The 22,309-nt window shown below is 47.9% G+C and overlaps 1 protein-coding gene across 2 annotated transcripts; it reads left to right on the top strand.

Moving 5' to 3' along the window:
• The first annotated feature begins 190 nt into the window (after nt 1-190).
• Nucleotides 191-18,662, top strand: tut4 (terminal uridylyl transferase 4). 2 transcript variants are annotated; one of them, XM_084444988.1, is made up of 30 exons: nt 191-310; nt 1,123-1,677; nt 1,827-1,978; nt 2,537-2,653; nt 2,790-2,967; nt 5,255-5,343; nt 5,614-5,665; nt 5,939-6,008; nt 6,192-6,318; nt 6,405-6,524; nt 7,762-7,941; nt 8,337-8,511; nt 8,662-9,251; nt 10,064-10,214; nt 10,471-10,557; nt 10,684-10,787; nt 10,888-10,945; nt 11,049-11,152; nt 11,300-11,389; nt 11,509-11,622; nt 13,263-13,340; nt 13,448-13,625; nt 13,726-13,773; nt 13,865-13,947; nt 14,044-14,159; nt 14,323-14,477; nt 14,743-14,837; nt 16,439-17,006; nt 17,819-17,989; nt 18,148-18,662. In XM_084444988.1, exons 2-30 carry the CDS (start codon nt 1,215-1,217, stop codon nt 18,234-18,236), a joined length of 4,602 nt encoding a protein of 1,533 aa, XP_084301114.1. In that variant the 5' UTR covers nt 191-310; nt 1,123-1,214; the 3' UTR covers nt 18,237-18,662. The 2 variants fall into 2 exon arrangements, with proteins under 2 accessions (XP_084301114.1, XP_084301113.1); XM_084444987.1 differs by having other exon boundaries at nt 14,743-14,861.
• The last annotated feature ends 3,647 nt before the right edge of the window (nt 18,663-22,309 follow it).

Below are 22,309 nucleotides of genomic sequence, written 5' to 3'. Positions count from 1 at the left end.
CTATAAATGTAATTCATATATTATTTCTGCTCTCCATAATTGTTGCACAACGCAAAACCCATGGATGTAACCTCGCGCAGAAGCGCAGAAGCGCAGAAGCGCAGGAGCGCAGGAGCGCAGAAGCGCAGCGGAGCTCTGTCTGTCTGCGCAGTTTGCACAACACCAGCAAACCTTCCCACAATGCAGTGAGCGCAGGTAACATGGCGTCCGTGTTGCTGTTGTGATCAGGCCCGTGGATGTGAACAACCAAGCGCTAAGCAGGAAGATGGTGTAACTATTGACATTCTGAGCATCGAATCTGCAAATCAAAGTAAGCTAACGCATGCTTTAACATAGTATAGGTTTTATATACACTTGCATTTAAGCATAAGTGCCAGGTTTCTATGTCAAATGAACAATGTCCAATCAGCTAGCACTAGCCTAGCTACTAGCTCCCGTTAGCGGAGAGAGCTAGCTAGATATCTGGTGCATGATGTTCCTGTTTAGTAACCTTAGCACTTGCTAGTTTGGGAAAACAACACTTTTCTACACGCATACTGTCGCGTTTGCACAGCAATCGTGTCACCGAGGCCGTTCATTTTTTATTGTTTGCTGGTGTCACATTGCTGCCGGGTTCATGGTTGTTTTGGGTCAGCTATGATGAACTCACTGGTTATCCATAGGGTAACCTTACTGTTATTGATAGCTACCCGGTCACTAGCCACATTCAGTTCAGGGGTCTCCACCTCAGGTCCTGGAGAAGCAGGCTTCTGACCCGGCACCTAGGGAACACACCTGAGTCAGCTGATTAAGGACCCCCCTGGGGAGCTGGTAATTAGATTAGGGTTGGATACCTGTGGCCTAATTGCTGCAATATAGGTTAGAAGTAACACGATAGCTTTGCAGTTCCCTTCACAACTCAATCCTGTTCTAGCTAGTTGTTCGATGCGGTATGGGATTGGCTATACTTTCCCGTATGTTTCAGAAATGCTTTTAGACTTAACTTTGAGAATGACATTTTCCTCATGAATAGTTGATAGAGAACGTGGTGAGACATGATATTTTTTCCTCTAGCTTACTGCTGTCCTGCTTAAAGCAGCTAGTGATTATAATTACAAAGCATGTTAAATCTCCTCTCTGCAGGTGTTCATTTGACTTGATCTCGGCCCCCTGGTCTGGCCCTGCTCTTGAGAGCTCTTCAGTCTGGGGCATAAAGAGAGGGGAGTACTGGAGGCATGGAAGAGTCCAAAAGCCCACTGAAATCACTTAAGCCCTCGCTCAATGACGCAAGAGGAGCCAAAGCTCCACCCGCCAAGCCCCTAAAAGAGGCTTCAGCACAAAGAGAGGGCACCAAGACTGCCAGCCGGAGTAAGGAAAATGTCACCACTGCAAAGGATGACCATAAGGAAGCAGGCAGTCATGGGACAGGGACGACCATAGATGGCCCCCAGGATCAGGGGCGAGGAAAGCCCCGTCGGCTGACTGGGAGGACCAGCTCAGGGGAAAGAGGGAAAGGGAAAGTGGGAGGCCAGCAGCAGATAGGGCAGGCCCCTAGCTCCAGGGAAGTTCTGGCCCCGGGCCGAAGCCCTTCAGGGGGCAGAGAAAGCAGGGCTGCCGTGGTGCCTAGCACACCAGAGGAAGGCCAAACGGGGCAGACCAAGTCCTCCAAGGCAGCCCCAGTAAAGGAGAAGCCAATTGGTGTGTCTTCAGACTTATTTGTATTAATTGACTGGCTGTATGCCAAGCAATATATTTTGTTGAAGCTGCCATGCCTATTTGTGAAATCAATCACTGCAATACAAGTCTGTAGCAGTATCTTATCAGGATGTTGGTTTGGCTGTTTGCAGGTGAGAGGTCTGGGGTGCTTTTGGGTCAGCCTGGGAAGGAGGGCACGATGATGGGATCATCGATGGAGGTTTCCCAGGTTTCAGAGCAACAGCTGGGCCTCAGACAGGCAGAGGATCGCCTCTATAGGGACTACATACACAGACTGGTGAAGGTAAGGGCAAGATGCCGTCTGGAATGATGAGCTCGGTGCGACTAGAGAGCGAGCTGCAGAAGCTGGGGAGGTGGTCAGTCTTTTTTTTTTTAATATATATATATATATAGGTATATGTTCATACAAGCAAATGTAGCACACAGTGCTTTACAGAATAAATCAAATTTATTAGTTTATTAGTAGTTGATATTAAGAAAAGTAAAATAAGAAAATAAAGGACGGAACGTGTGTGGTCAAAGACAAATGGAAAATAAGAAACTAAAAAATTAAAAATGAGAATAAAAAATATTAAATTTGAAAATACATGATGAAAGCGAGATTAAAAAGGTACGTCTTAAGATCTCGCTTAAAAGTTCCCACAGTTTCAGCCATTCTTAGGTGTTCTGGCAGGGTATTCCAAAGGCTGGGGGCATAAAAACGGAGGTGGTGTTGGGAGGTGAGGCGAGTGAAGCAGGGGAGGGGGTGGTCTGTGAGTTTCAGGGGAGGGGGTGTTCTGTTGGGACACCATCAGCAGTCACTTAAAACTGATAGTTTTCTTCTCCTCTTTTGTTTTCACAGCAGTCTCCTGAGTACCCAAACTTTCAGTACTTATGCAAACTGTGTTCAGTGCACATTGAGAACATACAGGGGGCGCACAAACACATCAAGGAGAAGAGGCACAAGAAGAACATTCAGGTACGACAGAATGTTTAGGCCTACTCTGTTTTTAAGTCCTCTCTTTCAGTCTTTCCAGTTGTAATATTCTGTCACCAGTTGATATTTTAAAGTGGATTCTTATTCAGCGGTTACTATTGCCTCGTTGCTGTTCCAGGAGAAGCAGGAGGAGAATGAGCTGCGTTCCCTGCCTCCCCCCTCCCCTGCTCAGCTGAGAGCTGTGGATGCTGCCGTCCTGGAGACGGCCGGCCTACATGGCATCTCTGAGGAGGACTTCCAGGTCCGCCAGGCAGTGGTCAGCAGGATGGAGGAGGACATCCATCAGCACCTGGCAGGTAACAGCAGCTAGCCCAGGGCCCCGTACCACGAAGCTCGCTCAACAGCTAGCCCAGGGCCCCGTACTACGAAGCTCGTAACAGCAGCTAGCCCAGGGCCCCGAACTACGAAGCTCGTTCAACAGCTAGCCCTGGGCCCCGTACTACGAAGCTCGTAACAGCAGCTAGCCCAGGGCCCCGTACTACGAAGCTCGTTCAACAGCTAGCCCTGGGCCCCGTACTACGAAGCTCGTTCAACAGCTAGCCCTGGGCCCCGTACTACGAAGCTCGTAACAGCAGCTAGCCCAGGGCCCCGTACTACGAAGCTCGTTCAACAGCTAGCCCAGGGCCCCGTACTACGAAGCTCGTAACAGCAGCTAGCCCAGGGCCCCGTACTACGAAGCTCGTAACAGCAGCTAGCCCAGGGCCCCGTACTACGAAGCTCGTTCAACAGCTAGCCCAGGGCCCCGTACTACGAAGCTCGTTCAACAGCTAGCCCAGGGCCCCGTACTACGAAGCTCGTAACAGCAGCTAGCCCAGGGCCCCGTACTACGAAGCTCGTTCAACAGCTAGCCCAGGGCCCCGTACTACGAAGCTCGTTCAACAGCTAGCCCAGGGCCCCGTACTACGAAGCTCGTTCAACAGCTAGCCCAGGGCCCCGTACTACGAAGCTCGCTCAACATATCCAGGAGAACGTTTCGCTAGCTCGCTCAAGTAAACCGGACAACCGCAATCACAGATAAACGGTACTACTCGTTAAGTCTAACCAGCTGGTCTAGCTATGAGCGCGTTCACAGTAAAAGGGGAGGTATTTGCTCGAAATGATCAATCGCATACCTTAGTATGGGTATTCGGACACGGCCATGGACAAAGCAAACAATACGCATAACCAAGTTCCGTCCACCGCATTTTACACGAGGAGCAATATTATAGAAATATAAACTAGGCGCAACACAGTCGCTACTGCCAAAGGCAGGAAGGAAAGCTGGAAAAATACTGCTGACTGCTTACATTTGATCATTATCCTCCACATGAACAAGAGTAGGCTAGATCATTGGGCTATGCCTATTATGGCGTGTAAAGCAATTGTAGCTTATATCTATATATCTTATTCTTTCAGCTGCAACCCCTAGACTGGCAGGGGGCGCTTAAATAAAGCAAATGTAGGCTATATTTTTTAATAGTTTCAGGTTGGAGTAGACAACGTGATGTCTCTATAAGAGGAACTAAAGATAAAACAGTCTATTAAGATGGAAAAAGTGAAGCTCGAGGTGGAGAAGTAAGGGGAAAAAGTAGCCTATTTCAGTAGGCCTATAACGTCATTGATTGTCAGGCATTGGTGCTATCACAATTAAATTAGAATCTAGCCTCCTTCTCTTTGTTCCTAGGAACGGGAGGCTAGTCTAATAAATCAACATTAAAGACATGAAAATTGATAATTTGCACAATGAAGTTCCATATAGTATCTTAGGGTGTATTCACACAGACACTAGTTAGTGCACATCAAAAGAGCTTTGGGCCCGAGAGCGCTTCGTTTAGGCCTGTGTGAACACAGCAATCGCACTCGGGTGCGCACCAAAACATCCGCACCAAGACCCTCCAGGGGTGTTCTCGGAGCGGCTTCAACCGAATTCTTGTGCGCACCAGTTATGGTGTGAAAGCGCGCGACCTCGGACCGACGCAACTACCTTGTGCACGTTATAAATTCGTTCTTTCCGGGAGTTTTTCATGACGCTCTTGCACCCGCCCCCAGAAAGATATTGACCAATGACAGCCCTGAGCCTTTTCATGTGACTTGTGGTGCTGCATTTGGACCAGAGTAAAGAAAGTGCTGTGTTAAAGCGAACAGCAGTAGCTGAGAAATGAAACAATCTATCACTTTCGCTTTTGGTGCGCACTAACATATGTGAATACGCCCTTAGCGTCCATATGCCTTTTTCCAAGTGAATTGATCGGTCAGCGGGCAGTACTTCATACGTTTTGATCCATAATCTGGAACTTAACCTGCCCCGGAGCAGGTTAGCTCGGCAGCATAAGTTACCATGGTGATATAGCACGGTGAAAAGTGAACCACCTTCATAGTACAGATACTGTAAACCAGTCTTGAACCTGACGTTATCACACTAACCCCGTAATCCTGTTTCGTAGTACAGGGCCCTGGTCTCAAAGCCCCTGTGACGTGTGACCTTACGTGTCATGTGCATCACAGGCCTCATCTTGGGTCGCTTCAGCTGGACAAAGTGGTAATGTTTATGTTGTAGTGTCTGTATTGCCGTATCTTAAATCTGGTTATTCCTTTCCGTTCCAGCGTGCTCCCTCCGTCTCTATGGCTCCTGCCTCACCAGATTTGCCTTCAAGACGAGTGACATCAACATTGATGTCACCTACCCCTCCACTGTAAGTGTGTCTCCTCACACACTCATACTGGCGGGTAACACAGTGATGAGTAGGTTTTACCATGAGCCCCTTCTCATCCACTCATTGCTGTTCGGCGTGTGATTATCTTTGAACAGGATTTATATGATTGGTTTGGTAGTGAACGGATTAAAGAAAAGTGGAGAAAATGACTAGACCTCTGGGCAGGATAAAGGATAGAAATCAAGGCTAGAAGCGATATCAACAGTCCCTGAAAGACCTCTGCTGTGTCTGCCCCCCCCCCCCCCCCAGATGACTCAACCAGATGTATTGATACAAGTACTGGAAATCCTGAAGAAAAGCCGTAAGTAGGAACACTATGACTTCCTGCATGGGGGTTCTGCATGAGGATCCTTGTGGCAGGAGACTCAATGAGCTCCTTGTTTCTGCCCACTTGGCAGAACTGTCTTGAATTGTGTTAAAACTGACTGCCCATCTCGAAGAGTCTTTGCTTATGAAAACAGAAAAAACACGGCTACATTTTCTCAGCCGACTTCATGTCACATGTATATGAAATGTATTGTACTTTGTCTGGGTATAATCCATGAATTAATTGTCTTTGTCTTTGTTTTTTCAGCTCAATACACAGAGGTTGAGTCTGACTTTCATGCCAAAGTTCCTGTGGTTTTCTGCAGAGATGTCATCAGGTATGTTCAAAATTGTTCGTATCCCTCCACCTTTCAGACTGATGGGACCAAAATAAGTAGACCCAACTAGACTCGACTCCGCTGTACTTTTATTAAGGCTAAATGTTCATATTTATACCAAACCTTCTACTGTTCAGAGGGTCAGAGTGTGTGCCTAACGAGTCGGCCCCTCTGTCCTCCCAGTGGGCTGATGTGTAAGGTGAGTGCAGGTAACGACGTCGCCTGCCTCACCACCAACCACCTGGCTGCCCTGGCCAGACTGGAGCCCAGACTCATACCGCTGGTCCTGGCCTTCCGCTACTGGGCAAAGGTAAGGCTGGCCATCTTCCTCTGGAGTTCTCTGATTGCTTTGTTGTTTAGATCAACAAACCCTGACCCATGTGTCTGCCCGCGTAGTTGTGTCACATCGACTGCCAGGCGGAAGGTGGCATCCCCTCCTACTCCTTCTCCATCATGGTGATCTTCTTCCTGCAGCAGAGGAGGGAGCCCATCCTCCCTGTCTACCTGGGGTACTGGGTGAGTTAGACTATCCTCCCTGTCTACCTGGGGTACTGGGTGAGTTAGACTATCCTCCCTGTTTACCTGGGGTACTGGGTGAGTTAGACTATCCTCCCTGTTTACCTGGGGTACTGGGTGAGTTAGACTATCCTCCCTGTTTACCTGGGGTACTGGGTGAGTTAGACTATCCTCCCTGTTTACCTGGGGTACTGGGTGAGTTAGACTATCCTCCCTGTCTACCTGGGGTACTGGGTGAGTCAGACTATCCTCCCTGTTTACCTGGGGTACTGGGTGAGTTAGACTATCCTCCATGTCTACCTGGGGTACTGGGTGAGTTAGACTATCCTCCCTGTTTACCTGGGGTACTGGGTGAGTTAGACTATCCTCCCTGTCTACCTGGGGTACTGGGTGAATTAGACTATCCTCCCTGTCTACCTGGGGTACTGGGTGAGTCAGACTAGCCTCTAGTTTACCTGGGGTACTGGGTGAGTTAGACTATCCTCCCTGTTTACCTGGTGTACTGGGTGAGTTAGACTATCCTCCCTGTTTACCTGGGGTACTGGGTGAGTTAGACTATCCTCCCTGTTTACCTGGTGTACTGGGTGAGTTAGACTATCCTCCCTGTTTACCTGGGGTACTGGGTGAGTTAGACTATCCTCCCTGTTTACCTGGGGTACTGGGTGAGTTAGACTATCCTCCCTGTTTACCTGGGGTACTGGGTGAGTCAGACTATCCTCCCTGTTTACCTGGGGTACTGGGTGAGTTAGACTATCCTCCCTGTTTACCTGGGGTACTGGGTGAGTTAGACTATCCTCCCTGTTTACCTGGGGTACTGGGTGAGTTAGACTATCCTCCCTGTTTACCTGGGGTACTGGGTGAGTCAGACTATCCTCCCTGTCTACCTGGGGTACTGGGTGAGTCAGACTATCCTCCCTGTTTACCTGGGGTACTGGGTGAGTTATACTATCCTCCCTGTTTACCTGGGGTACTGGGTGAGTCAGACTATCCTCCCTGTTTACCTGGGGTACTGGGTGAGTCAGACTAGCGTCTAGTAGTAGAGTGGACAGTGCTCTTAGATTAACGGGGCACAGTCACGCTTGTTTAATGTAATGTTATTTCGATTCAATTCTGTGTGTAGGTCTTTTTAAAATCACCATCAGCGTAGCCGTTTCCCTGGACAAAAGATGAAATTGCAGAAAAACGTCAAAGGCAAAACCAGTCTAGTGTCACATTCATTTTTTTTGGTCTGTTCTAGATTGAAGGCTTTGACCTGAAGCGCGTGGATGAGTATCATCTGACCGGCGTAGAGAGGGACATATTCACGGGCTGGGAGCACAAACCGCCTAGCAACAACGAGGGACGAGGAGAGGGCAGGGGAGAAGCCAAGGCCAAGCCAGAGCCCAAGACCCCTGCTGGGAAGCATGCAGGCGGCATGGTAAGACCGATGCTAGTTCCATTACCAGGAATCCCCACTTGGCGTCGTAGATCATGTCATTAATGGTGCGTTCGTTTATAACTGGGAGGTGGCAAATTGCGACTTGCTACTAGGAATGATTAAATAAAACGCCGCATGAACTCGCACTTCCTCGTCGCAAATTCGGATATGTTTCTCAGCCCCCAGTTGCCGGCTGACGTCAATATCATATCATCATCATATCATTCGCTATAGCTCAATGGACACAGGTCGGAGGTAGGTATTTTGCCACTTGCGACTTGCTACGTCCGACCACAAACGAACGCACCATTAGCCACATGAACCAGGCTTAATGTCACCTCTGACACGGTCGCATGTGACTTGACAGTCTTCTCCTCTTAACTGACCTCATGCAGACTCGTTTGGCCCATGACCTTGGGAAGGGGGTGTCTCTGGGGCAGCTGTGGCTGGAGCTGCTGCGTTTCTACACGCTGGAGTTCGCCCTGGAGGAACACATCATCAGCATCCGTCTGAGGGAGCGCCTCTCGCGGGAGGTTAAAAACTGGCCCCGTCGCAGGCTGGCCATCGAAGGTAAGAAGCCACTTAACTGCCTCTGACCTCCTGGTCCTGAACAGTTGGCAATGTTCCACCGTGTAACCTTCAGAGGGAATGTACCTCCCTCTATATTAGTCTTCTATTCAGGTACTTTTCATGCAATCACAATGTTCCTTTTCCTCTCAGATCCATTTGCTCTGAAGAGGAACGTTGCACGGAGCCTGAACAGTCAGATGGTCTTCGAATACATCCAGGAGCGCTTCCGCACTGCATACAAGTACTTTGCCTGCCCGCAAAGCAAGGACCGGGCCACCGGGGGGCGCCAGAGGATCAAAAAAACAGTCAAACAACTCCTGAAACGGGAGGAAGGAGAGAGGAAGGCTGTGGCGTCTGTGAGCGCCGGAGAGAGCGATGGGAAAGAAGGCAAAAGTGACAGCTCTGAAACGAAGGAGGGCTACGGGGGCGAAAGCGAGGAAGAGGACGGCTCAGATCCGTCTCAGAGGAAAGAGAGGGAGTTGACCAGCAGCCTTACTGACCTGGCCCTCAGCGAAGGGGACCCTAGCACACCTGACCGCAGTGCCCAGGAGGCACACGCAGCCAAGAGACCTCCCCCCCCCCATCCTCACAACGGCCTGCTGGACAGTGACGACGAGGAGGAGGAGGAGGAGGTGGAGGAGGAAGAAGAGGAGGAGAACCGTGTACCAGAGAAGCAGAGACCTGTTGCACCCGAGGACCTGTGCTATATTTTTGACAGAATGATTTTCACTGGCGGAAAGGTGACGCATAGTCTGCAATGGTTCATGCTCATCAGCGTTTTCATTTTTTCAAATGGATAAAGTAAAATTCTACAACATATTAAGTATTTAGGTGTTGTGTTATTGTAGCATTGCGTCATTTTATGCAGGACACGGGGTCATGCGCCTTGGCTGTAATCAGCTGACAACCCAGTGAACAATCAGCATTTTCAATCATTCAATTACTCATTCACCAATCACAGCCTATTCTCACGACAAGGCGGCCTATTTAAACGACTTCCTAGTACACTGCTCTCTGCTACAACGATGCTGCATGCTCACCGCTTTGCTAAACCTTGCTAAACCTACCCTTTGATAAAGGTTAATTTGCTGGCAAGCTTCTCTCCACCTCCTTGGCCTTCCCTATTGTGGTTCAGTGCCCTATCCTAGCTCCTAGGTTCACACGCTCTTGTATTTGTTCTCCATTGTTTCGCCCTTAGGATGTACGTGCCTTGTTGTTCTTTCACCCTCTTTTATGCTATGCCTCGTCTGTCGCTTTCATCTCTGCGTATGCCCTTGTCTGTACTGTGTTGTGCTGTGCTCCTTCCATGTCATACTTTGGCTCTCTCGGTTTCTCCATGGGGAGGTTTTTGTAGAAAGTTCCCTTATTTGTTTAGCGCGCTGCTTGGCTAATCCAGGGAGGCATTTAGAGCTGAGCCGTCAGCACCAAACGTAACTGTATTCCATTTGTAGCAATAAATGGTAATCAAGTTATGTGTTCCTGAATGAATCTTGGATTATCAGTGTGTACTTTCAGCAGAGTAAATCATTTAATATCCTTCTTTTCTCTACAGCCTCCCACAGTTGTGTGCAGCATCTGTAAAAGAGATGGCCATCTGAAGGACGAATGTCCTGAGGACTTTAAGAAGATTGAGCTTAAGCCACTCCCCCCCATGAACGATCACTTCCGCGATATCCTTGATGGCCTTTGCAGGCTCTGCTATCGTGAGTCCTCCATGATGCACTACAATGAGCATGTTTGGAACGATGGTGCTGTTCATGTTTGGAATGATGGTGATGTTCATATTTGGAATGATGGTGATGTTCATATTTGGAATGATGGTGATGTTCATGTTTTTGCTCCGTTTCGGAGGCATAGAGCAGTCATCTTTGTATGACACCACAAAACAAAACTTTCAAAGCAAGGAACTAATCAGACTACACATACTAATGTCCTTACTTGTTTTGATCTGTTTTCTAGACGAGCTGTCCCCTTCCCTTGTAGAGCAACAGAAAAGAGAGCAGATCCTGGCCAGTCTAGAGAGGTTCATACGAAAGGAGTATAATGGTACGGGTCCCTTCACAACGATCAAAAGATGAATGTGTGCTTTATGGACACACGCAAGAGAAGTCCACGCCTTCAATTCCTGATGGATGACAGAAAGAAATGCTATTTTTTTTTCTTTTTGTACAGACAAAGCCCAGCTGTGTTTGTTCGGCTCTTCAAAGAACGGCTTTGGTTTCCGTGACAGCGACCTTGACATCTGTATGACCCTGGAGGGCCATGAGACAGCAGAGGTAGGGGAGCGAGACTCAGAGACAGTCTGACACTGCGAACGACTCACACCCCCCCCCCCCCCCCCCCCATTAAAATTTTGAACTTTCCCTTACCCAACAGATGCTGAACGGCAAAGAAATCATCGAAGGACTTGCCAAGGTGCTGAAGAAACACACAGGTAAGAAGCACATTCATCCATCAGAGGGTCTTTATTTTCTCACTAGTTATCTCGCTATGGCTGCTACCGGTGCGACGGTTTCCTCTGTTCTTCCCCGCCCCAGGTCTTAGAAACATCTTGCCCATCACAACAGCTAAAGTGCCTATCGTGAAGTTTGAACACAGACAGAGTGGGCTGGAGGGAGACATCAGCCTGTATAACACCCTGGTAAGGGATCGCTCATAGGCTGTTGTTTGACTGTGATTGGCCCCCCCTCCATCTTTTTTTCCTGGAGATGGGGCTACTCAGCGACGCCCTCCTGCATGCATAGTGGCTGTAGATCTGTGGTTTTGTTAACCTCCTCTCTCTGGTCAGGCTCAGCATAACACCAGAATGCTGGCTACCTACGCTGCCCTAGATCCTCGCGTGCAGTACCTGGGGTACACAATGAAAGTCTTTGCAAAGGTAGGCGACATGTCGATGCGGCTACATGTCCCAGTTGGGGTTTTCTTTTGTCACGGAAGTATCATTTCGCCGAACGCGGTGGCCGTTTTACCCTGTGTGTGTCTCGTTTGTGGTGCCAGCGCTGTGACATCGGCGATGCGTCCAGAGGAAGTCTCTCGTCCTACGCCTACATCCTCATGGTGCTGTACTTCCTGCAGCAGAGGCAGCGCCCCGTCATCCCTGTCCTGCAGGAGGTACGACCTCCCTTAGAACAATGACCCTACCCCCCCAAACTCTCCCTTAGACCAATGACTCTACCCCCCAAACTCTCCCTTAGACCAATGACTCTACCCCCCAAACTCTTCCTTAGACCAATGACCCTACCCCCCCAAACTCTTCCTTAGACCAATGACCCTACCCCCCCAAACTCTTCCTTAGACCAATGACTCTACCCCCCAAACTCTTCCTTAGACCAATGACCCTACCCCCCCAAACTCTCCCTTAGACCAATGACTCTACCCCCCAAACTCTTCCTTAGACCAATGACCCTACCCCCCAAACTCTCCCTTAGACCAATGACCCTACCCCCCCAAACTCTCCCTTAGACCAATGACTCTACCCCCCAAACTCTCCCTTAGAACAATGACCCCATCCCCCAAACTCTTCCTTAGAACAATGACCCCATCCCCCTAACTCTGCCTTAGAACAATGACCCCACCCCCCAAACTCTCTCTTAGAACAATGACCCTACCCCCCAAACTCTTCCTTAGAACAATGACCCTACCCCCCAAACTCTTCCTTAGAACAATGACCCTACCCCCCAAACTCTTCCTTAGAACAATGACCCCACCCCCAAACTCTTCCTTAGAACAATGACCCTACCCCCCTAACTCTTCCTTAGAACAATGACCCCACCCCCAAACTCTTCCTTAGAACAATGACCCCACCCCCTAACTCTTCCTTAGAACAATGACCCATCCCCCAAACTCTTCTTTAGAACAATGACCCATCCCCCAAACTCTTCTTTAGAACAATGACCCATCCCCCAAACTCTTCTTTAGAACAATGACCCCACCCCCCAAACTCTTCTTTAGAACAATGACCCCACTCCCCTAACTCTTCTTTAGAACAATGACCCCACCCCCAAACTCTCTCTTAGAACAATGACCCCACCCCCAAACTCTCTCTTAGAACAATGACCCCACTCCCCTAACTCTTCCTTAGAACAATGACCCCACCCCCCAAACTCTTCTTTAGAACAATGACCCTACCCCCCAAACTCTTCCTTAGAACAATGACCCTACCCCCCAAACTCTTCCTTAGAACAATGACCCCACCCCCCAAACTCTTCCTTAGAACAATGACCCCACCCCCCAAACTCTTCTTTAGAACAATGACCCTACCCCCCAAACTCTTCCTTAGAACAATGACCCCACCCCCAAACTCTTCTTTAGAACAATGACCCCACCCCCCTAACTCTTCTTTAGAACAATGACCCCACCCCCCTAACTCTTCCTTAGAACAATGACCCCACCCCCCAAACTCTTCTTTAGAACAATGACCCCACTCCCCTAACTATTCCTTAGAAAAATGACCCCACCCCCCAAACTCTTCCTTAGAACCATGACCCCACCCCCTAACTCTGCCTTAGAACAATGACCCCACCCCCCACTCTCCCTTAGACCAATGACCCCACCCCCAAACTCTTCCTTAGAACAATGACCCCACCCCCCTAACTCTGCCTTAGAACAATGACCCCACCCCCCTAACTCTGCCTTAGAACAATGGCCCCACCCCCCTAACTCTGCCTTAGAACAATGTACTTTAGCCCTGCAGTCTTGACACCACAGTGACATATAAGGAGTCTGTTGGTGTCTGCTTCCCTCTCTCTCAGATCTTTGATGGACAGAACGTCCCACAGAGGATGGTGGACGGTTGGAACGCGTTCTTCTTTGATGACATTGAGGAACTGGTGAGTTGTTCCGCTTTAGTCGTTCCTGCTCGTCGCCGAAACAAACTTGACGCTCTCTGGCCTGTCGTCCCCCTTACTTGACTCTCCCCCGGTCTGATCCTCGCCAGCGCCGTCGCCTGCCGGAGCTGCAGCAGAACCGCGAGTCCGTGGGGGAGCTGTGGCTGGGCCTGCTGCGCTTCTACACCGAGGAGTTCGACTTCAAGGAGCACGTCATCAGCATTCGCCAGAGGAAACGCCTTACCACCTTTGAGAAACAGTGGACCTCCAAATGCATTGCCATCGAAGGTATTCAAGCCGTGACATGACATGACATACCTCAGCGTCGATCATTTCTCTCTCTCCCTTTCTCTCTCTCTCTCATTTCTCACTCGTGTGTTTTCTTCAGATCCATTTGACTTGAATCACAATCTTGGCGCTGGAGTTTCCCGCAAAAGTAAGTGAACGTGGATGATCGAAAACAGGAGTGAAAATTGTCTGTTGTTTGTCACCAGGGGCCTAACCTGGCCTCCTTTGTCTCCCATTAGTGACCAACTTCATCATGAAAGCCTTTATAAATGGAAGAAAGCTCTTTGGTACACCCTTCTACCCTCAGCCCGGCATGGAGGCGGTAGGTCATACCCCACAAACTACGCATACCTGAGTGATACCTGAGTGATACGTATTGCTTTCACTTCAAATGTCGATATTTCCCCCTCTGTGGCAGGACTACTTCTTTGACTCCAAGGTGCTAACGGACGGGGAACTGGCGCCCAATGACAGGTGCTGTCGGATCTGCGGGAAGATCGGCCACTACATGAAGGACTGTCCAAAGAGACGCAGGTACACTTAGCCGCACGTTATTCTGACTGACTGAACACTCCTCTTCCTGTGTGTTTGTGTGTAGTCAGTAGAGTAGTACTTATTGAACTGTTTGGGTGTGTGTGTAGTAGTACTTACTGAACTGCGTGTGTGTGTGTGCGTGTGATATCTACTTGACTCACAGGATGAAGAAGAAGGAGAACGAGAAAGAGGAGGATGTGAAGGAGGATGAGAGGGAGCCGAGGGAGAGGCGCTGCTTCCAGTGTAAGGACATGGGTCACGTCCGGAGGGACTGTCCAGAGTACCGTCACCTCAGACAGAGGGCAGCAGGAGGGCCAGGTAAGCTCCACACACACACACACACACACAGGGCCACTATGAGTTTGGCAGTGGGGAAAACATGGGCATATTCACGTAAACCAGGCTTTAAAACAGATTCACCCAGTTAAGAATTAACTCAAATTCATCAAGTGAAAAAACTTGTATTGAGCCAAAGGAGTTTATTGTTGCTATGACAGGGTTTGATAAACAATAGATTTCAAGTTCAGGTTTCAAGAGTTGATGTGGTGTCCTAGAGTTGATGTGGTGTCCCTGTCTCCCACAGTTCCTCACATGATGCGAGCCATGGTGAGCCAGTCTATCCCCATCCCCCAGGCTGCCCCAGACCGCCCTGGCAGGACCAGGCAGCCCTCCGAATGTGTGAGTCAGGGGCCCTCCGAATGTGTGAGTCAGGGGCCCTCCGAATGTGTGAGTCAGGGGCCCTCCGAATGTGTGAGTCAGGGGCCCGCCGAATGTGTCTGCCAGGGGCTCACCGAGCGTTATGTTTTTGATCCAGCCACAAACTTTTTGCTGGTCCTTTTGTATTTATTTATAATTATATTCATTACTTTTTTTTTTATATTTCAGTCTATGCCTCTGATATGACTTTTCATCACTTGCACTATGCAATACCCCCCCCCTTTTTTTTTATGAGGCATTTGTTTAACAGAAATAAATAAAACCTGCTCTAATTGGTCTGCATTTCATCTCACAACCCAGTGAGTGAACCAGTGACCGCTCCTATCCGCCACCCCCACACAGCGACAGACTCCAAGTTCAGATAACTAAGCACAGACAGATTGTTCAGGTAGAGAGAGAGAGGGCAAAATGGATATCAGTAAATTCTTCGGTGTCAAAAAGCAGGTTGAGCACAAGGCAGCAATGAAATGAGCAGCCAGCCGAGGGTGAAATAGCCCTGGCAAAGTTAGCCACAGGTTTGTGCAGGGTTTGTGCGCTAACTAGCTAGTGTAGCTACGCTAGCCTTCCTCAGCATCATAACGTTGGCTAATGCGAAGCTGGAGTTTGCACTCAGCATTCATACAGTATCATAAGCATATCGGCTGTGCAATGCCATACAACTTTGAGGTTAAAGTGCAGACTCGTTAATTTGAGTGTATTTTCATGCATTTTGGTTTAAAGGAGTAGTAAAGGGAAAATGCATTTTTAGCCCTGTTTTAAGGTTACTTATGATCATATACAATGGTTCAGATCAAAACGTTGACAAAACTAGCACTTTTGAGAAAGTCTGATAATTGCTCTACCACCGTTTTAGTCATACAATGGATGTGGGTGGGCATCTTGAAAAATCTTTCAAAAAACATGTTAAACTCTCGATTTAAAAGACAAGAAAGACACCTAAACACCTTCTCCTCCAAAAAAGAGACACCAGACCAGACAGAGACCGCAACAGATCAACAGAAGACTAGGATATGATAGAGAGAGACAGAGAGAGACACAGAAGAGTAGGACCTGATGGAGAGACGCAGAGACGGCAACAGAAGCCAGTGTGAGAGGGAAAGAGTGTATAGAGAGTGTGTTGGTGTACATGGGTAACTGGGAGATTATTTAAGCAGTTCTATCATTGGACGGATCAGACGTATGTGTTCTTTTGAATTATTTGATCTTTTTCATTAAATGCTTAATACATCCAATATCTCAATGTTCAGTGCAAAGTCCATCAGATTGCTGCATTTGGCCATTAACATGGTGAGAAATGCGCGCTGGGGGGTTCACACCCTTGGGCTAAGCCCCAAATGTTTTCAGACCCTAGAAACGCCCCTGGTGTGAGTACAGCCGGACACCCTCTTACTGTACCCCAGACAACACTTCTTCTTGACCTAACTTTGAAAAAGTAATTTACATGGCATATTAACTAAGACCTTCTCTCTTTTCCTACTCTCCCTCGTCTCTCTCCCTCGTCTCTCTCCCTCGTCTCTCTCCCTTGTCTCTCTCCCTCGTGTCTCTCCCTCGTGTCTCTCCAGTCCGACAGTCGTCAGACTCCGCCCTACTCCCCTCAGCCCACCCCGTTCTCTCAGAGCTCCTCCCAGTCCTCCAGCTCCCCGCAGTCCTCGCAGGGAAAGACCACCACCGTGGGACCACCCAAGCAGCAGCCCCTTCCCCAGGTCCCACTGTCCCTCTTCAGCTTCCCAAGCGCACACCCGGGCCAGTACCACCACGGGACCCTCACCGCCCTGGGGCTGTTACCCTCCCACCAGCACCAGTCACACCAGTCCCAAGGGCAGCCCCATCACCCAGTCCCCCACCCCTCCACGTCCTGGCCCATCCATGGCCCCGTCATCCAGACCTCCAGCCCCAACGCCCCCTCCCCGCCCGGCCTTAAATTCCCCCTCCGGTCAGCTTCTGGGAATGGGAACGGGGCAGGCTCTGGGGGCAGCCCCAGCCCCATGAACCTCAATGATCCCAGCATCATCTTTGCCCAGCCAGCGGGGAGGCAGCTGGGCCTGGGCGGGCCAGGGAGAGACGGGCACTGGCACAACCACCTGGCACAACCGGGGGCACTGGTGGGCAACGGCACTGTGGGCAAGTCAGGTACTCACTGGGTGAACACGGGTGGCTCTCTCTCTCTCTCTGTGTGTGTGTGTGTGTGTGTGTGTGTGTGTGTGTGTGTGTGTGTGTGTGTGTTTCTATGTATGGCCCAAGTGTGTGTTTGTGCGTCTGACCTTAAGCTTATGCCGGGCTCACACTACAGGATATATTTAAAATCCTAACCGATTTTGAAATGGGGTTGCATCATGCATATAAGGAGAATCTTAACAGGTATTCTTCTCGCAAATATAAAACATGCACATTGTGAGTACAAGATTTTAAAATATCAGCTCATCGCACATTACAGGATATCGTGCAGGAGGGAGCGATGAACCACTGCCTCGCTTGTTAAGTAATGACACAATCTTAATTATAAAACATGTTTGGTTTACCAAATGAACATCTGGTTTACTTTAAGTACAGTCAGTACAGTGCCAACATTTCAAACATTAATTGGATTTATCCTATGCTACTAGAAAAGCGCAGTTTCTCAGCTTTCAGGGAGTGTTGGAATTTGTTGGATTAAAAAAAATAATAATAATTAAGATTTAAAAAAAGTCTTTGATATTTTTTACATTTTGCTGGTGACACGGTCATATTCAAAGGGTTAATGTAACATGTGCCAGCTGTGTGACCAGGTAGGAGATATCAGTGGTCTGGGGGTTGTATGTGAAGTCCAGGAGAATCACAGCACTTAAACATGGTGGTGGAACACTGCTCACCTGCACCGGATCTCCATGTTGGTCAAACCATTGTGTTTATATTCCATGTATTGAAACCTTGCTTTGTCCCCCTCTCCTTCTGCTGCTGTGCAGAGCCAGGGTACCAGACCCAGTTTGGGGGTGTGACACAGGGCTCCCGAACCTGGGACCACAGCAGCGCGCCCCACTACTCCCTCTCCCCATCCTGGCCCTACCGCATGCCGCAGAACTTCCTCCAGCAGGGCAGCGGAGGATTCCAACCTGGAAAGCCGTTCATGGCCCAAGGTAAGGAGCCCCAGAGCAGGCATGGATGGCTTGTGCATTTCTCACTAGCGTCGTCATCCAAGCGTCACTTCCAAAGCTGCTGGGATATATGGATCACTATCTCTCTCATGAAAGACTTGGGTGCTAACTGTGACTGTGTTGTCTTGCATGGCCCCCAGGCTCTGTGGTTCACCCCAATCAGCATTTCCCATTGCTGCCCCATGGCCGGCACCACGTCAATCTCAACTACATCCAGCAGAAGAAATGATCTCGCTGCTTCACCCTCGAATTCGGCTTATGGTGCCCACCGTAACAAAATTATGAAATCTAACTTTACATTTGGTCATGAGGACTTTTTAAAAAGAATTTTATCATTTTTGTACAGCTATGTTTTTTTTGTCTCATTACATTGATTTGTGATACAAATGTCAAATATTTTAATACCCCCATTTTCGAAGGGGTCCAAAAAGTGTTTTTATTTTATGTGTAAAGTAAGGAGGTAAAATGTATACCTTTATTTTTATTAGCTGTATTCATACTTTGCTTGCTGAAAGATGAAAGCTTTGAATAGACATTTGTTTTAAAAACAATCTTAACATGCCACCCCTAACTATGTAGTGCCAAAAATATGAAAAGTAGCCTAATGAAAATGAAAAAAAGAGAAAAAATACGAAAACCCTAAAAAAAAAATAAAGAAAGCAAACAACTTTTATGGTTATTTGTTTATTTATTTTGACTGCTAATGGTACATTTGTGTATGTTGTATGGTCTGGCCAAAAAAGTAACACTTTTTTTTATTTTTTTATTAACCTATGGTACAACAGTGGTAGAGAATCTGTAGCCTACTGTATTTGATGGATGTGTGCGAGCGTGCGTGCGTGTGTGTATGTATATATATATATATATATATAATGTTTGCAAGCGCCTGTAGTAATCATTTACAGAGCAGCTGTACTTCTATTTGGACATAAGCAGATCAAATCTGGTCCAATCTTGTATTTCAAAGCTCATTATTGATTGTAGACATGCCTTACTGGGAGGGGGGTGCAGTGGGGGGGCCAATCATTTGAACATGCTGCCCACGCTCCCTTGAGGGTGCCCTTAGCTAAATAGTTGCCTCTATAACCCCGCCCCCTCCACTGCTCTTCCCGTCAATGTTACTTGTTTGAAGTCAGCAAGTGTTTTTTGAGACGACCCTTTTTACCCGGTTAAATTGCACAACGGCACGGAGCCGAAGCAGCTTAGCTTGACCGCTGTGGGGAAACCTTGGTGTTTGGTCTGCTCTTCCTGATCTTCTGTGAGATCTACAGGTACCTGTCCTTACAGATCAGGCTCCCCCCTGGACCCAAGCCTTGGCCCCTGCTGGGGAACCTGCCCCAGCTGTTGAAGCACCCCTTTAAAGTGATTGATGATGTGAGCTTGGCTTTTTCTTGTCTTTCTTTCTTTAGCCTATAACGTCGATGGATGACTGACACTGCACGATCAGACCTTACGACATGCGTACTCACACTGTACGATTGCTGTCAGCCATGATTCTGCTTGTGCAGTTTAATCTGATTTGCATAATGTCATGAACACAGCTTTTAATTGATGTCCATGTCACCTAGCTAGCTGTGCAATGTTGACATGAACCTGCATTTTATTGAGAAAAGAGATATCGGTAACACCTGTAATGCCGATCCCTACCGCTCCGTTTTGCACGTTCATACGTAGGGGTAGGGTTTTGTGCGTTCATGCGTAGGGGTCATGCGTAGGGTAGGGTTTTGCGCGTTCATGTGTAGGGGTAGGGTGTCTCGATTCCCTTTGGGATAGAGGGGTAGGGTTGCATGGCTCCAAACAGATTTTTCGGAGGCACAAATGTAGTATTGTATTGTCTTCCTTAACAATTTTAAAATTATAGCCATTATATGCAGGGTTATTAGGGCACCTAGTTCTCAACTTCCGTCTCATTCTTGCATGTCTCACCTGTGGGTGATAGAGGAGGAGTTATGGATAAATCAGTACCCTATACCTGGGCAGAACTCCATCTACAGTGCTGAACAAGCTGCAGATCTCCAAGGAGGTTGTGGTCCACAATGCATCAGCATTCTCAGGGAGACCATCTATACCTGTCTGGGACTGGATCACCAATGGGAATGGTCAGTAACACCACATATGTGCCATTTCAGCAGGCGTTATTTGACAGGATGTGTCAGTGTTGTTATGAGTCTCTAGGGCTGGGTTTAAAAAATCGATTAATCGATTCTGAATCAAATGATTCAGAATCGATTCACGAATCCCAAAATCGATCTTTTATTGAATGAAGGAATGCTAATAGTTCATTAGTTCATTCAATGATTCATTCATTCATTCATATTTGGAAATCAGTATCCATACCCAGCCCTAGTATTGATGTGTTGCATAACTTGGCAGTCATGTAATTAAGGTTACAGCTAAAAAAAAAAAAAGTTTTTAGTAACACTAACCGAATCGATATTGAATCAAATCGAATCGAATAATGATAATCAATTTCAAACCTTGTGAATCGGAATCGATTCTTGAAATTCGACTCGATACCCAGCCCTATGAGTCTCATCCTCATCCTCCTGCTCCATCTCTGCAGGTCCCGGGTGCGTCTTGGGGATAAGTTGGCCAGGATGGAGCTCTTCACCTCCCTCCTTCAGTGCCTGCACTTCTCCTGCCCCCCTGGCACCCCACCTCCAGGCTTGAAGGGTATCTTTGGGATGATTCACAGCCCCAAACCATTCAGCATGTCACAGCTTGTCTTTGTGTAGCAGTACTACTAATAAATAGAATTCTTAAAATTCTAGATAAATTGAAATAAAAAAATTAATTAATAAAATATTCATAATTAAATGCTGTATTATTTTTGCCTAGCTGTCATCCGTGATTAATAGTGTTGAAAGGGGAACTATCTGACATCACCTATAGCTATATAATACATTTTTTCTCTATCTTTTATATAGCTTAGTATGTGCACAATCTAGGAGCATGAAAATTAGGCCAATTTTATGTAATATTGTCCCTTATATGATGAAATGAAAAATATACTTTTTAGTAGAATGAGTTTGATCTCCAATAACTTATTTTATCTAGATGACTATAAAAACTTGAGCTTTATTTCAGAAAATAAACTTTCCAATGTTTCAGCTTACCAAGACCATCCATCCATCTTCCGCTTATCCGGGGTCGGGTCGCGGAGGCAGCAGCTCCAGCAGGGGGCCCCAGACATCCCTTTCCCCAGCAGCATCAACCAGCTCTGCCTGGGGAATCTTTAGCCGCTCCCAGGCCAGTGCGGAGATGTAATCCCGCCACCTAGTCCTGGGTCTACCCCGCGGCCTCCTCCCAGCCGGACACGCCTGGAACACCTCCCTAGGGAGGCGCCCAGGAGGCATCCTCACTAGATGCCCGAACCACCTCAACTGGCTTCTTTCGACACAAAGGAGCAGCGGCTGTACTCCGAGGCTCTCCCGGATGACTGAACTTCTCACCCGATCTCTCAGGGAGACCCCAGCCACCCTGCGGAGAAAACTCATTTCGGCCGCTTGTATCCGTGATCTTACCAAGACATTTTGGACCATTCTATGCTTCCAACTTTGTGTGAACAGTTTGGGGAAGGCCCTTTTCTGATCCAACATGACTGTGCCCCAGTGCACAAAGCAAGGTCCATAAAGGCATGGCTGGGTGAGGTTGGTGTGGAAGGACTGGCCCACAGAGCCCTGACCTCAAACCCATCAAACACAATGGTAAGAACTAGAACGGAGATTGCGAGCTAGGCCCTCTCGTCCAACATCAGTGACTGACCTCACAAAAGCTCTTCTGGATGAATAGTCAAAAATTCCCACACACTCCAAAATCTTGTAGAAAGCCTTCTCAGAAGAGTAGACGCTGTTATATAAGGCGGACCAACTTCATATTAATGCGTGTGAATCTAGAATGGGATGTCATAAAAGCTCCTGTATTCGTAATGTGTAGATGTCCCAATACTTTTGTCCATAGTGTATCATATCATATACCTGTAGCACACTTAAAGTTGCTGTGTGGGAAAGGTAGATGAACGGGCTGAAGGCGGCTGGTGTGACTGAGGTGTACAATGTGTCATTGTGTAGTAGAGGCCCAACATGTTGCATAACAGATCAACCTTTCGGATAATAACAGCATGACAAAAACACATACCTGACATTCCCCTTCAGACAAACATTATTTTATTTTTAGCATAAAATGTAAAAGATTGTATTTGAAAATATATAGAATTTGTATAAAGCATTTGTTTCTGTTCAATATTTTTTGAAAAAGATAGTCGACATGTTCTTATTACATATGAATATCAATCAACAAAAG

This window comes from Borostomias antarcticus (genome assembly GCF_949987555.1).
Source record: "Borostomias antarcticus genome assembly, chromosome: 10".
In the NCBI taxonomy this organism is placed as follows: Eukaryota; Metazoa; Chordata; class Actinopteri; order Stomiiformes; family Stomiidae; genus Borostomias; species Borostomias antarcticus.
Note: the sequence above shows the minus strand (reverse complement) of the source record. Positions and strands in the feature narration are given on the sequence as shown.